The 15,969-nt window shown below is 41.4% G+C and overlaps 1 protein-coding gene across 1 annotated transcript in view; it reads right to left on the minus strand.

Annotated features, from left to right (window-relative positions):
• Window positions 1-15,969, minus strand: part of Mcc (MCC regulator of WNT signaling pathway) — a 339,919-nt gene that overhangs the window by 254,491 nt on the left and 69,459 nt on the right. Inside the window, exon 3 of the mRNA XM_051201036.1 lies at window positions 11,272-11,483. Within this exon, the coding sequence (XP_051056993.1) occupies window positions 11,272-11,483 (212 nt within the window). The remainder of the gene's footprint in view (window positions 1-11,271; window positions 11,484-15,969) is intronic.

A 15,969-nucleotide genomic window follows, 5' to 3' on the forward strand; every position in this document is an offset into this window, starting at 1 on the left:
TCTCTGTATTGCTTTGGAGCCTGTTCCGGAACTAGGCTGGCCTTAAACTCACAGAGATCTGCCTGCCTCTACCTCTGCCTCCCAAGAGTGCTGGAATTAAAGGTGTGTGCCACCAATGCCTGGCTCCCCCTCACTTTTAACCCACAAATATATTCACAAATACAAAGATGCAAAGCTAGCAAACACTACTCTCCTACATTAAGAATGCATGCATCGCATCCTCTCTCCTCTATATTTTTTTAAAAGAAAAATATGTTATTAAGATGTTAATAATGGCCAATGTGTTAATGCATGCCTTTAATGTCAGCACTCTGGAGGCAAAGGCAGGCAGAGCTCTGTGAGTTAGAAGCCTGGCCCCGTCTCTGTAGTAAGTTGCAGACTAGCCATGATTGCATAGTAAGACTTTGGCCAAAAAAAAAAGTATTAATATTATTCCCATGATTAAAGACCCATTGAGATAAGTTGTTGGAAAAAGGATGGAGACAAAACCACCACACCAATGACAGACAGGGTGCTGCCAAGCTACGCTCTAGACACAAGTGTCATTTGTTTTATGTGTAGTGAACTCCTTTTCCTCTGACCTATACAAAATGAAAGACAGAGAGCTGGGTGTTGGTGGTGCACACCTTTAATTGAGCTTATAGCAGGCCAAAGTAAAAGCATAAATAGCAAGTGGCAGGTAGAAGCAGCAGAGAGATAGAAAATCATCACATTGGGTGCTCACAAACTCCAGGAGAAATCACCTAGGGACATCCCACCAAGGCAGTCAAATAGAGTCCTGGGCAAGGTCCCCTCTAATGAGGCATCCAAGTGAAAGAACAAACGGCAAGAGAGAGAGAGATGATACCATCAAATCAGGCGCTCACAACATCCAACAGAAGCCAACAGTGGAAAGTGAGCCAGTCAGCTGCAGTTTCTATTGCGCATTCTCTCCACTGCTGAGCTTCCCCCATGGCTGAACTTCCTGCTTCTCTTTCCCACCTTAGACTCTTTTGTGTCATGAAAAAAGTAACAGTGACCTCTGCAGGAAATGGCTTACTTTCTAGCCATCTTCAAGGACACATGCCTTACTCTTGGACTTTTGGTTATTTTATTCCCTCCCTGTCATAGGTTCAGGGGGTGCAGTGTGTCCCCAGACAAGGGGCCTCAGAGGACACATTGCGATAAATCTGCTTGGGTCTGAAGTCAGGGGAGAGGCAATACCAATTTCAGAGCCAGCTTCTTTTATGTGAGTGCAAACAACATGCAACAATTTACCAATAAAATGTATATTGCAGATTCTTTCATCTATTATTAGCTAAGATTAAAGTCTTCTTTCATGACTGGTGTTACTAAATTAATTCTACATGTAAAATGATTGAGTGTAATTTTTAATAGCAACTTCGAACCCACAAAAATGGACTGGTAGGCATTATGAGAACCTTTATAGCTTACATTAGTAACTGTCTGATTTCTGTCTTAAATGTGGCTCCATCTTTATCCACTCAAAAACATCAAGATTATTTTCCAATAAGATAGGAAAATGGCAATAGCAGCCATAATTGTTTATTGCACACTTTCTTTCACAAAGAATTAAAAAGTGCTTCTGTGCATTGTTAGGTTTAATCCTTGTCATGATTATGGGGAAAACAGTATCACTCCTATGTTATCAGAACAAAGAGTTTAGCCAAAAGAAGAGAAATGCCTTTTCTACAATCTTCTAGAAGTGCAGAATGTGTGTCATAGACGCTTACATCCTGGTCACGCATGGCAGAACTTCTTTTAATTAATGAGGAAAGGTGAAAAGCAAAAATAGCTGAGATTTCCATAAAATAAAGTTTAGTTTCTCATTCATTTACTTATATGAATAAAAGGTTAGTAGTAGGCACTACCTACCTGTGGTGCTAACAAGTGCCGTCCCTTGATGGTGATGTTGAGAGGTGTGAAGATTGGCCTTTGAGTTTTGGCCACAGAGAAAGTTGGCAAGTTTCAATCTTTTAAAATGTCTGTCGTGGTTTGAAATGGCTCCCAAAGGGAGTGGCACTATTAGGAGGCGTGGCCTTGTTGGAATAGGTGTGGCCTTGTTGGAGGAAGTGTGTCACTGTGGAGGCAGGCTTTGAGGTCTCATATATGCTGGAGCCACACCCACTGAGACAGACCATTCCCTGTTGCCTGTGAGTCAAGAAGTAGAACTCTCAGTTTCTTCTCTAGCACCATGTCTGCCTGCCACAGCACTGCCTTGCTTCCCTCCATGATGATAATGGACTAAACCTCTGACATAGAAGCTATTTCAGTTAAATGTTTTTCTTTGTAAGAGCTACCATGGTCATGGTGTTCCTTCACAGCAACAGAACCCCTAAGACAATGTCACTGGCCCATAAAATCATATTTTATGAGATTACATGTAGATTAAGAAAAGGATACATTTGAGGGCCGGGAAAACAGCTCAGGCTCTTGTTGCCAAGCCTAACAACCTGAGTTTGATTCCTGAGCCCACATGGTAGAAGGAGAGAACTATCTCCCAAGATATCTAAGAGCCAGAGACAGGAAATGGCCACACCGGTACTCTATGACCTTAAAAGTGCAATGGCTGCCTTTTGTGCATTTGTTTCCAGTCCAGGACAGCCATGTTTTCTCTTTACTGCCTGACTCAGGGGTCAGAGGGGAAGAAGGAGGTTCCTCTGCCACCTTACCACCTGTCACTCCTTCATTTGTTATAAAGGAGAACGAATTGAGTCATGGCAAAGAGAATAGGGCCAAAGCAAGTCCAGTTGGCGAACCAGGAACAAAGAACCTGTCTAGGAAAAAGAGTCACTGCAGCCATGGGGCCCGCATTATGCAAATAATGCAGCAGCAATCCTTCAAGAATGTCTTCATATTCACAGATGATGCAAGAAAGGCCTTGCAATCTTCCCTCAGAAAAAGAAAGAAAAGAAACAAACAAAAAAAAAAAAAAAAAAAAAAAAAGGGGGAAAGAGAAAACTTTAATGTTCTTTCCCCAAAGTAATACAATGCCCACAGGATGTTAGACCATAAAAATGTCAAATTCATGCTAGCAAGGTATTTTTTTTTTAAACCTCAGAGTAATTTTACTTGTGTTTGAGACAAAAACAACAGATCAGGAAGCTGTAAGTAAGTCTAAGCCTCTGCCAGGAAGAGGGAGCCGGGTAAGAGGAAGAGAGAAGGCCAGGCACTTTGAACCAGACCTGAAGGGAACAGGCTGTGCCAGCAGCACTGGAGATCTGGAGGTGGGAGGGTAAGATGGTACGAATTTAAGCAGAGAGATTTTGCCAGTGTATGAGAAGACTGAAATGGTAAGAGGATCTATAGAGCATTCTGGAGACTAAACGTAATTGTGAATATTTTTACTAACAATCAAAATGAAGAATTGAATGGACCATAGTAAATTACCTCTGTACATTCTCAGATGGGTCTATAAATATCCAAATAAGTAACTTTTCACTTCTCATGTGGGTTCTTTTGGAAGGCAGCAATGGCTATATACTTGAACTTAATGAAAAAGTCCAAATGATAGGTTGCAGAGTTGGTTATTAAGTGGCTACTAGATTATTAGGGTTTAAAATTTCTGCAGGCCAAACTATTCACCACCCCCCAATCAAACACAAGACATTAATAATGTATCAATATAATGTAAACAAATGTGCAAATTCACAGTCTGTATCCTTGTAAACAATGAACACTAGGTCAAATCAAGCTACCATTAGGTGACTTCAGAGCTCTCATGTGACTTAGGAAGGGCACCCACTGCCCACTATTCTTTGTATTTTATTTCCTCTATTTTTAGCCCTTGATTTTAGAATATCTAGGTAGTAGGTTCAAGACAAAATAGTAAAAAAAATGGTAACTGAATATATATATATTCATACACACACACACACACACACACACACACACACACACACACACACACACATTGCTCAGTATCCTACAATTAGAGTGGAGAAAAGGAAAACAAATAAAAAGCACATAAAGTTCATCAGATGGCTGAATCAAAACTAAGAACCTCATCACAAGAGTAGAAAAGGTGTCTCTCATGCTGAAGTATGCAGATTCACAGTGTTTATATACTAAGACAAGCTCAGCTAACTAACAATTGTGTACTTAGGAACATGTGACAGATTGTTACAAAACAGGTCTCATTTGTTTATTTTTAAAAACAAGATTTGTTGGCTTTCATTTACTTATTTTATGTGTATGGGTGTTTTTCCTTCACCCATGTCTGTGTGAGGAGTTACAGCCAGTTGTGAACTAGCATGTGGATGCTGGGAATTAAACCTAGATTCTCTTAACCCCTGAGACATCTCTTCAGACCCTATTTATTTTATTTTAAGTGTGTGTGTGTGTGTGTGTGTGTGTTGTTCAATAAGAGTTCTGGGAACTGAACTTAGGTCTTAACTGAAGATACATCTCTTCAGCCCCTGCTGGCTTTTACATTTATATAAGTTCACTTGTATAACTCATGAATACCTTATCTTCTTCTTTAAAAAATGTAAATGCCTTTTGTAAAGAAATAAAAAATTAAGTGTCAAAATAATAAAATTTTGGGAGGCAGAGGCAGACAGATCTCTGTGAGTTTGAGGCCAGCCTGGTCTACAGAGTTAGTTCCAGGACAATTTCCAAAGCAATACAGAGAAACCCTGTCTCAAACAACAACAACAACAAAACCCCAAACAAAACAACAAAAGAAAAACAAACAAAACGTAAAATTTCTGCTAAGGTTGAAGACCAAGGTTCAATTCCTGACTCACATGTTGGAAGAAGAGAATTGACTCAAAAGTTATCCAAGGATATGCTTGCCTTAGCATGTGCATGTTCATACATGCCTACATACCAACATACAAAATAAACAAATAAGGGAAAAAATAAAAGGAAGTAGACAAAATTGAAGCCTAATTGTGCAAGGCAGAGGAAGACAGGCTTGAACAGCCTGGTAAGCCTTAGCTATCTTCGTCTCCGAAGAGAAGAGGCTTTTCTGAGCTGTGAGCCATCATTCAAAATGGTGGGGCAGTACAAAGTGACATACCTCTTCATAGATAGCTGCTGTGTCAGATAAGTGACAGCTCAAAGGCAAATGTCTTTGTCGTTATGGAAGCAAATCCTACAAAAAGAAAAATCAGCCTCGATCATTTAGAATAGATAAAGTTTTTGAAATTTCTAGAGTGTTCCTTGGCCATTTTCTCAGAACAAAACACATCTCCATTTTTTTTATTCTATTTTCATTTTGTATTGTCCCAATTCCCTAAAATTCTGAAGGGTTTGGTTGCAAGCGATGCTGAAGATTTTCTTGTTTGCAGGTAAAGTGTGCCCAGAAGAGGGTGCTGTGGCCACAAGGCTTGGATGCATCCTCTAGAGCAAAGGTTTCAAGATGTTGACCCTAAATTTGGCAATTCCTTAATGATCAGAACATCTTAAAATAACAGGAGAAGTGAAATTTTCCCTGTATTAAAAATGATTCATGGCCATAAAATAATTTGTGAAGAGCATTTAAGTGAGGAAAGATGAGGAGAAAAAGAATGGTCATTTCCCATCAAGTTGTTTCATCATGTGATTGCTTTCTTTTAAAGGGCAACTTTAATTCACATCAATTAGTTCTTTTTTAATGAGATCGCCAAAGCTAATCATTCCAAATGATTATATGACTGAAAGAATGTACCTAGAAATTTATATTTTGTTCAAGAATTTATCAGTGGTGTGTCTATAAATAAAGGTATTTATGTTGTTTGCATCAGAATGCATAAGTATGTCAGCACTTGGAAGCTCTAACACTCCTCTCTGCATTGAGTAATACAGATCTTGGGAGAATTTTTTTTTCAGAGACTAAGCATTTTCTTCTTGCATTCTCTCTTGAACAAACTCTCACTGTTTCACATGGTTGCTTTACAAAGAGAGCTTGGGTTTTGTTGGCAGTTTTATCATTGTTCCCTGGTTGTTAGAACCAAGTCAGTTCAACTAAGCTGAAACCAGCTTCTGGGAGCTTTCTTTCCTGCCTGGTCATACATGAGGGACACTCCATGTGAAATCTGCAAGTTGGGTGTGAAGAAGTCATCCTTGACAACTTCTGAAAGTTGGTATGGGACACTGTCTTAGCCTGTTTTGTACTGTAATCACAGAATACCTGAGGCTTGTATGAACTCACAGTTTTCAAGGCTGGGAAATCCAAAATCAAGGTGCCAGCATTTGACAATGGGGTTTTGTTTACAAGGGGTGGGTAAATTTTATCATCATCACCATTATCATTATCATCATCATCATCATTTTGTCTTTGTTGTTGAAATGGGGTCTCACTATGTAGCCTTGGCCAGTCTGGAACTTGTTTTGTAGACCTGGCTGGCCTGGAAAACAGAGATCCACCTGCCCCTGCATGCTGAGATTAAAGGTGTATACTATCATGCTTGGCATTCTTTCCTTTTCTTTATAATGACATCGATCTGACTCCCAAAGGTGGATTCCTTGGAGCCCAATTACATCTTAAAGCTCCTCACTTTTAATATGGTTCTCATGCCGATTAAATTTCAGCATGCATTTTGGAGAAAACATTTACACCAAAGCAGGTGCCAAACACAATGGCAACTGATATGAATTGTTTAAGTCTGTCACTTAACAACCTGGTGTACCAGGCTTACAATACAGATTGTCCAGATTTCCACCGTTAGCTTCTCTGAGTCCTTGGCCAGCTTCATGTGCTCCTGGATAAAGAGTTCCAGCTTCTCCTGAAGGTCACCAACACCCAGTTGGTCATAGTAAGAGAGTGAAGGGGGCTCCAGACTGGCCTTGTTCTCCTGTGCTGATCTGAAAGCCCCAGAATAGCTTAAAGCTGACCACTACGCTGCAGAGTCAACAGACTGTACTGCCAGCTCCCATGTGTGTGCCCTAAGTCACATGTGCCACCCTGCCTCTCCCATACAAGTGTCTGTTTACAGCATCATCTTGTTCTGTACTTGGCACCTGATTTGGTTTGACTATATCCTACAAGCTTAATTGCTACTGTAACATTGAGAGGTGGGTGGTGGTGGCAGGGGCTTAGAAAATAAAATGCTTGTGTAGGAAGCTCCCAGAAGTGTCCCAACAGGGCAGTGGGGAGAATCACACCTTTAACAGTTATGGATGTCTTCCTCTTGTCCCAGTCTACTCTTCTTTCTCCTGTTTCATTGTATGGAGGCGACACTGTAAACATTGCTTCTCTGTCAATAGAGGATGTTGAAGGGACACTGGAGGAAGTCAGAAATCCCCAATCTGGCTGTGCTCTTCCCTACAGAGACCAGTAGGGCAGGACGTCCAGTTTGCTTTAGTTTAGCGTTCTTTCATTTCAGAAGGCTTTCTAGAGAACTCCACTGGCATTCTGGGGTCACTTTCTTAGTGATGTTCAACAAATCTTGCAGATGCACTTGCCAATGGCATCCAGTCAGTTGGACCAGTACTGTAGAGGAATGGTGTCTACTTAGCATCCCTGGCATGAAGAACCACCAGGAACTTCTCCATTGCCCACTGGGTACTATCACCCCTTCAGAGGTAGAATCAGCCCTGGGTAATTTGAGAGCCCTCTTCTAAATGTGTTTTTTGTCTGGGTACTCTGTCTCTGTCTGAGATGTGGGGCTGCTCTTTCCCTGAGTTATTTGTGAACTTACTGTAGTTTTCTTTACTCAATGGTGGTGAAACTGTATTACTCATTAATATTGCTTACATTGACTTTCCCCTGTGTGAATTACTGTGTGCTGCCTGTCTCCTAGCTGGATGCTGACCAATGTCTTTTGCTTCTAGCTGTTTTGTTTTTAAACAGAACAAAATTTTATTAGTTCAGTATTTTGTTTTAGAAAGAACATAAATTACTTTTAATATGATTTTATAAATAAAGGTATTGCCTGAGTGTGGCATTTCAAGTGGCTATTTGCTTTCTTTGGCCACACACAATGTCCGTTTCTCAAGCTGGGATCATGGATCCCTGTGGAGACTCAGAAGCAGTGAGGAGGTAGCTATGTAATGATCCTTCCTAAACACAGTGGTTGACACAATTACTATTTCTCATGTGACAAGAACATTCCAAAGGCACAGCACAGATGATGTGGACATGGGACAGGGTGGAGAATTGAGAGCTCCAACTCCCTAACCCAGGGTTTAAGCACAGAATTAAGTTCAAGCCATAGTTAAATTTTCCTGTTTTTCACTCTGTGAGAAAATATGGCCATCATGAGACTTCAATGCCTATATTTGTTCTCACAAAGGAAGGCCTTATGTGAGCATGTTCAGTTTTATTTATTCCTTTGGTCACATGTGTAGTTGCTAATCATTTGTGGAGTCGAATCCTTTTTAGCTTAATCGTTGCACTCCAATATGACTAGATGCCACCACTACTCATCATAGGCTTTCATAGCCATCGACAGAGAAGTCTGTAAGCTGAAGCACACTAATCGCTACTATATGAGCATGCCTGATGTCGTGTAACAACTTCCTCTGAGATAAAACCATCTGCCCTGAAGGGAAGCTCATTCAAATAATATTTTCTAAAGGAGATGAAAGATTCTATCCAGACAGGAAGCTGGTTAGTTTCAGGAAGTAAGCAATACAAATGCTTCAGAAAGTTCCCGAAACTGACCAGATTTTCCAGGCTCATCTCTCCCTGAGCATATATAAGCTATAAAGACTGCTGAAAGATACTGTCAGACCAGGAGAGCTGATTGGGAGATGCAGAAATAAGCTGAGTGACCCAGAAGAGCCTGGGGCCACCTGGGCTGCCTGAAAGAGACAGTCTTCAACCCTCGAATTGTGTGCAGGCTGGACAGTGTGCTCTAGGCTCCCAGCTTTTGTGATCTGCAGCTCACACTGGAGTGGGATTTTTTGATGATGCAACTGTCTTTGAATCATTTATGCTCTTATAAGTAACTCCTCACCTAACATTCTTGTAAATAACTCAAAATAAATCCATTGGTTGGCCTTTGGTGGTATCTATTCTTTGATCTGGTATCAATATGAACTATTTGTCTATATGTCTCTAGGAATGTAGGAATGGCATCACATGAACCTTGCATTTAAGGGAGTTGTTGTCAAGCCAGCATCCGTTGAGGCCATCTCAAGCATCAACCACCCAGAGCTGGAATAACCAACAGGGAGTGAATCTGTACGGGGACATAGGAGAACTCCATGCCTTGATTCATTTGATCACCCAACTCAGAACACTCAGCCAGATGAAACCTGCAGAGATAGAACAACAGGAATCCCACTCAGGGGATTCCTGGAGGACCATGGTTTCACTTAGAGGTAGAAAACTGTCAGTTCCTACAGCTTTCCATAGTGATTTTGCTGGACATGTTGGAGCTGTGAACCCTGAACCATTCAGAGTGGATGCCACCAAACATTGATCAATGTGTAGTGATATTTTTTTTGTTGTTGTTGTTGTCATTTATATTTCTATGGCATTGACTGTCTTGAAAACAGAATCAGGGGCTGGTGATTGTAGCTCATTTGCCAGAGTGCTTGCTTAGCCCACATGCTATACTGGCTTCAATTCTCAGTAATGCAAAAGCCAAGCATAGTGTTACATACCAACAATGTTAGAATTCAGGTAATAGATGTAGAGGGATCAGAAGTACAGGGTAATCCTTGAGCTACAAAGATTGTTAGTGAGTTACAAAATTCAGTTGATGTAGCATAGGGAAGGCCTGGGCTGGAGAAGATTTGTAACAGGACTGGATAAATCTAGACCCAAGCTAGACATATTTACTGGTAATTTCCTGGTCTACTGAACACACAGGAAGCAGGTACAATAGTTATAATTCTAGTCAAACTGTACAAGGTTGTCCTTGAAGACTGGTCAAGCAAGGAGCAGTACAATACCCACGGATGATTTGACAGGCCTTAGGAGATATAATCACACCCAGGAAGGGATTGCATGTATAGGTGCTCTTGATATTTTAAAGCTTAAAAGCATTTTAAATGATATGACAACTTTTAGACTTATAGAAAAGTTGCAAAGACAGAGAGTTCTAAGACCAATTTCTCTCATTTATTAACATGTTGTGCTGTTATATGATCCTTGTCACTGTTCATGAAGCAACAATAATGTTGTTCATCAACTAAAGCCATATTTCCCCAGGTCTCCTTGGAGTTTTCTTACCCAGCATCCCACCAAGGGAATGGCATCCCATTTAGGTTATACCTTTTTAGGATGGCTGTAGACAGTGTCTCCTCTCAGATTTTCCTTAGTTTTAATAACCTTAGTAGTTTTGACAAGTACTGGTCAGGAATTTTGTAGAATACCATTGGTGCGCTTGGGAGAATTTTTTTTTTTTGCATTTTAATTATTGCTAGAGATTTATGATTGTTAGTTTTTTCAAACATCCCCCTCCAAAACTTATGAATAGAAAGTGTGTCATAACATGTTTAGCCTGTAGTGTATCAAACAAACTGTGAATCATATGTGATGATTGTAGACATACCATTCTCACATTCAAACTTGAATTTCAAGAAGCCAGGTAGGGGGAGAGATGGAGGGAGGGTGGGAGGTGGAAAGGAGGGAGGAACTCCCACAGAGCTCAGATAGCAATCTCAGTTTGTAAACTGCAAGTCACTGAAAAATGAGGCAGCCACCAGCCACACACCCTCATGCCCCTACTCTGACTAAAGGAAGCCAATAGGTTTTTGTTTGTTTTTTGTTTTTAGTCCCAGACAGTCACTGTCATGGTTCATGTAAACAGAAAGGGGGAGCTTAAGGAACTGGAAATGTAGCTCAGAAGGAGCAATTACTCATGTGTGAGACTGTGGTTCAGTCTTCAGCACCAATAAGAAAAATAAAATTAAATTAAACTAAACAGCATAAATTCATGCTAAATTTCCCCATAGTTTCCAAAGGAAACTATCTTGAAAGTGTAAACCAGAACAATAATCAGACTTTCAATGAAACCTTTTTCTCTTTGCTTTTCAAAGTAGTGAAGTCCAAATCCAGGAACCGAAGGAAGTATATTCCATATCTGTAATAGGACAGTTTTGTCATAGTAGAGCTATCGTGGACTTTAGTAAATCACATTGTACAGGGTATAGTTAATCAAAACACCTTTTAGAATTCTGCTCCATTGTTAGCAGCGAGAAGGAAGTTCCTAAGCCCTTAAACACTAGCAATATTGGAGTGCTCAACAATGCAAGCAGCAAGGAAATGGTAAAATATTTAGTGCAACAAGAAAATGGAATACTCATTAATTCCCTTGGAGCTCAAAATTAAAATATTGGTATTGGAATACAAAGAGGCCAGAAGATGTGTTCTGTGAACAGAGCAGTACTCACAGTGCTGGCCAGCTCTAGATAGCTTCCGCCTGTAGAGGTGCCAAAATGCTCGGACTGTGTGAGTAGCTTGTGGAGGACAGCTGGCTGAGGCAAAGAGCTTCCTCCACACTCCAGCAGCTTCTGGAAGGGCAGCCGGCTCTGCAAGTCGGGGCTCTGGAGGTCCCTGGCACCGGAATCATACTCCCAGCTCTCTCTGGCTGCTGACAAAGCACCTAGTCCAAGAGATGCAGGGAAAATAAAAAGACATTTCTTTCATTAGCCTGTGGGTGGGCAGTAAGCAATGATTTGAAACCTTTGAGTCTTCCCGGTGCCAGAGTCTCAGAGCACATGTGGCTCCCAGGCTGCCTGCTAAGCACTTTTCCTTTCAAACTGACACACAAGAAGTCTGAAGATAAAAGCAATTTCAAGTAAAGAATTTGGTAATAACTATCCAATGAATATGCACACCCTAACCAGACATGAAAACTTAGGGAGAAAGAGAGAGAGAGAGAGAGAGAGAGAGAGAGAGAGAGAGAGAGAGAGAGAGAGAGAGGAAATAAGCAAGCACAGGAGAGCCAAGTAAAAAAAGAACTCCAGACCGAAGTCACAGCTGTCTGTGATTTGCACTTGGCTATTATGTTGACCTTAGTGCTTGCTGGGGATGCTGAGGAAGAAGGAAGCAAGAGGGAAGACAGACAGAGTAGACTTAACCATGACTTCCTCATGCCCACGTCATCTGGTGGAAACTGTTCGTGCTAGATGCAGCCATAAAGATGAGTTTAGGGCAAGAGACTGTGAACAAACGACAAGCCTCACTTCCTGGTCTTCTCATAAGACCCCCCAGTGTGTGATTCCCCATGCCCTTTTCCTTGTGGTAGGGATCCGGTTAGATCAACACTTGGGAATCCACATAGTTCAGATGATAGAGCCACAAGATGAAAGATGCCTAGAGTTCTGAATGGTCTCTTATGGGAAATGGTCTGCTCACTCTAAATACTTTGTGTTTTTACTTTATATGAATAGGCATGTAGTTTCTGTTGCAGTGGTTCTCAACTTTACTAATGCTGTGACCCTATAATACAGTTCCTCATGTGTGGTGATCCCAAACCATTAAATTATTTTTGTTGCTACTTTGCAATGGTAATTTTGCCACTGTTATGAATAGTAATGTAAATATCTGTGTTTTCTGATGGTCTTAGGTGACCCTTGTGGAAATGTTGTTGGATACTCCCCCACCCCCACCAAGGGGTCCTGACCCACAGGTTGAGAACAGCTGCTCTATTGTGTTTGGTTTACCTTATCCTTTGTTGTATTATTAGAGTATATGAATAATACCCCCATTACACAAAGGCCCCTGCACAGCCTGGAAAGCCCTGGTCCCCTCTTTCTCTCCAAATCCTGCCTGTTCAAAGAGTCTCCAAACAAAGGAAAGGTGCCAAAAAGCCAAGTTTTGAATTCTTGACAACTATTGCGACTTCCTCCCCTCATCCCTCATGCCACCAGCAGCCCAAGTCCCTGCCAAAGTGCTCAGCTTTTGACCATACTTGGGCACAAACACAGCTTGTGGTGGACACATCGTCACCTCTTGCCTACAATCTAAAAGACTTTCCTGACCTGGCCTGGGTATATGACTTCTCTGGCCTCCACCCTGGAGTTGCTTTGCTCAATATACCTGTTGTTATGTTGCTACACTTTTCTAATTCAGCTTGATCTGACTTACTGTATCAGTGGAGAAACTTATTTTTCTGTGGTTGGGGGGCTGAAGATCTATTAGCACTAGTGATAGCAATAAAATGCAAGCGTGTAACAAACAGTTGACCTGGAGGAGTACCTAAAGCTCAAGGTTGCCTTTGCTGGAAAAATCAATTTGGAGAAAAAGCTGCTTCCTTGTATTGTTCACTCCAGAACAAGTCTTTCTTTGTTTGGTACATGTGGTAAGTGGAGCCTGAGTCACGTGCCCATCCCTATCTTAGCCGAAAAGAAGGCTGGGGGATTTAAAATGAGGTGGGACTATGTTATCTAGTCATTTTTAAATAGAAGGGTGCTCAGAAAGGTTGGGTGGCAAACACCTGACAGATTGTGGGTTCCCAAGCCAAATGAGGGATGGTAGTGTATTGCTCATACCTTGAACATCTCTTAAATAGCATGGAAGGAATGGGTCCTGCTCCCTACATAAATCAGGCTTGGGCCTTCCTCACCTCCATAGAGACAGATCAAATCAGTCAAGCTTCCCTCCAGAGAACTGGCTTCTCAGAAATCCTGTGATAGGCAATCTACTAATCTGACTGACACGCTCACCCCCACCCCACAGGAGCACTTCCTCCCCTTCCCCCTGACTTGAGTTATATAAGCTACCCCACCTTCAATAAATGAGCTGTCCTCAGAAACAGTCTCCAGTTCGCTCATACCCACAGTACTCACAAGACCCTGCTCCCTAGCTCATTCCCCATCCAGGACTGCCAGTGTACAATGGCCAGCTGGGGTCTGGGAACCCACAAAAGTCCACACAGGCATAGAGCTAGATACTGGGGATTCAGTAGAAAGCATGATGAAGTGTAGCTCCTGACTGTGGAATATTGCAGCCTTTTTTTTTTTTTCCTCTTTTTTTATTTAATTTTTCTTTCATTTTACAGACTTCAAAGTGTCTGTCCTTCTGTTCGTCCCTCTTCTTCTCAGTGCATTGTTAGCTGCCTGATTACCTACCTCAGGGATTTTGCCCCAACCTTGGCACTGGATGCCAGGAAGACTGAGTGAGCTCAGAGCTGGAAGGTGGATCTCTTCTAGGCGACTGAATCTCAGGTGGTCTTCACACATGCAAAGATACACATAGAGCTGGGCTTTCTGTTTATACCCACATAGTCTCTAGCACTGCACATAAGCCTGTGATTTATCAGACCTTTAATGAACATCTAATGAAAAGATTGCTGAATTATGCATGGTTGTAGTGCCTTAGGGCTTCATTCTTCAATCAGGAAAAACAAAAGTGTATTACTTAAAAATATCAAATTAAATTATACACATAATTTTTTTCTTTATGATAACTGTGAGGCTCACTTTAAAATACAATATAATAGTACTGGAATGAGCTGGTCAAAGGTAGCATTACCTGTATTATTTCTTGATTTTTTTTTTTTTTTTTTTTTTTTTTGAGACAGGGTTTCTCTGTATTGCCCAGGCTGTCTTGGAACTCATTCTGTAGACCAAGCTGGCCTCAAATTCAGAGATCCATCTGCCTCTGCCTCCTGAGTGCTGGGATTAAAGGCTTGTGCCACCACAGTCAGGCCAGGAAGCATTAATTATGTCATGCTGATAGATCCCAGGCCAGTTGCTAGCAAGTCTAACTGCTTACCCATGCTTCATATTCCACACCAGATCAAAAGGCCTTGATCACTGTTCCAAAATCACTTCTGCTGAAGTGATATTTTGCAGCTCAGACCTCCTGCTAAGGAGCAAGTTAGTCATAATGCATCCATACAACATAAAGAAAGGAATTTCACACAAAATACAGTGGACCACTCCCATTATGCTCTTTTCATCTGCCTTCACATTAGACTTTTAAAGAGAAGATGACCATTTTCAAGACAAAACCTAGTCATATAGTTGGGATGATTCCTTTGAAAAACTGCAAGATAATAGGTATGGTAGCCATCTCTCAGGCCTTTGCATGCATGGTAGCTCCTGATGATTTAAGACCCTTGTCAGCCTCCATTCAGCTTCTTTCTAACTTCTACTGGTTTCTGTGTATGGTGGTTTGAAAGAAAATGGCCCCCAAAGAGAGTGTCACCATTAAGAGGTGTAGTTTTGCTGGAGTGGGTGTGGCTTTGTTGGAGTAAGTGTGTTACTGTGGAGGCAGGCTTTAAAGTCCCATTTATGCCCTAGCCACACCTAGTGTTTCAGACTATTGCCTGTTGCTTGTGAGTTAAGATGTATGACCTCTGAGCTGCTTCTCCGGCACCATGTCTGCCAGCATACTACCTTGCTTCCTGCCATGACCATAAGGAACTAAACCTCTGAACTGTAAGTGAGCTCAATTGATGGGAGATGTCATTCTGTAAATATGTTTCTCTTATTGGTTAATGAATAAAAACACTGTTTGCCAATAGGAAAGCAAGATAGGCGGGACTAGGAGACAAGGAAGTTTCGGGGAGAAGTAGGAGGAGATTCAACATGTGGAGACTCGAGGGAAAACAACTTTGAACCCTCTCTCCCGTAAGATAAGACCACATGGAAATACTTAGATTAATAGAAATGGGTTAACATTTAAGACAGAGCTAGCCAATAAGAAACACTAGTAACAGGCCAACAGCTTTATATCTAGTACACTGTCTCTGTGTGTTATTTGCTGCTGCCACGGCAGTGGAACCAGGCTGATGGGAAAACATGCTCATAACACCCAATTAATTGTTTTCCTTTATAAGAGTTGCTGTGGTCTTGGTGTCTCTTCACAGAAATAGAAATCCTAACTGAGACACTGTGCATCAAGAAAGAAAAGCCTGAAGACACTCTCTCCATTTCCTCATGGTCATTCTCCCTTCCTCCCATCTTTTCTGCTTGCCTGACCCAAACAGATATAACAGTTGCTAAAACACTAATGCAACTCAAGATAAAAGTCTTCATTTTAAAGAGCTTGGCTCTGGTTAAAGGCTGGAATGGGTTTTAAGGCACATCTGGGGCACTGGGAGTACTCCCTACTTCCTCCACAGCTGCATTAAGGAAGGA

Source organism: Phodopus roborovskii, unplaced genomic scaffold, assembly GCF_943737965.1.
Source record: "Phodopus roborovskii unplaced genomic scaffold, PHOROB, whole genome shotgun sequence".
Taxonomy (NCBI): Eukaryota; Metazoa; Chordata; class Mammalia; order Rodentia; family Cricetidae; genus Phodopus; species Phodopus roborovskii.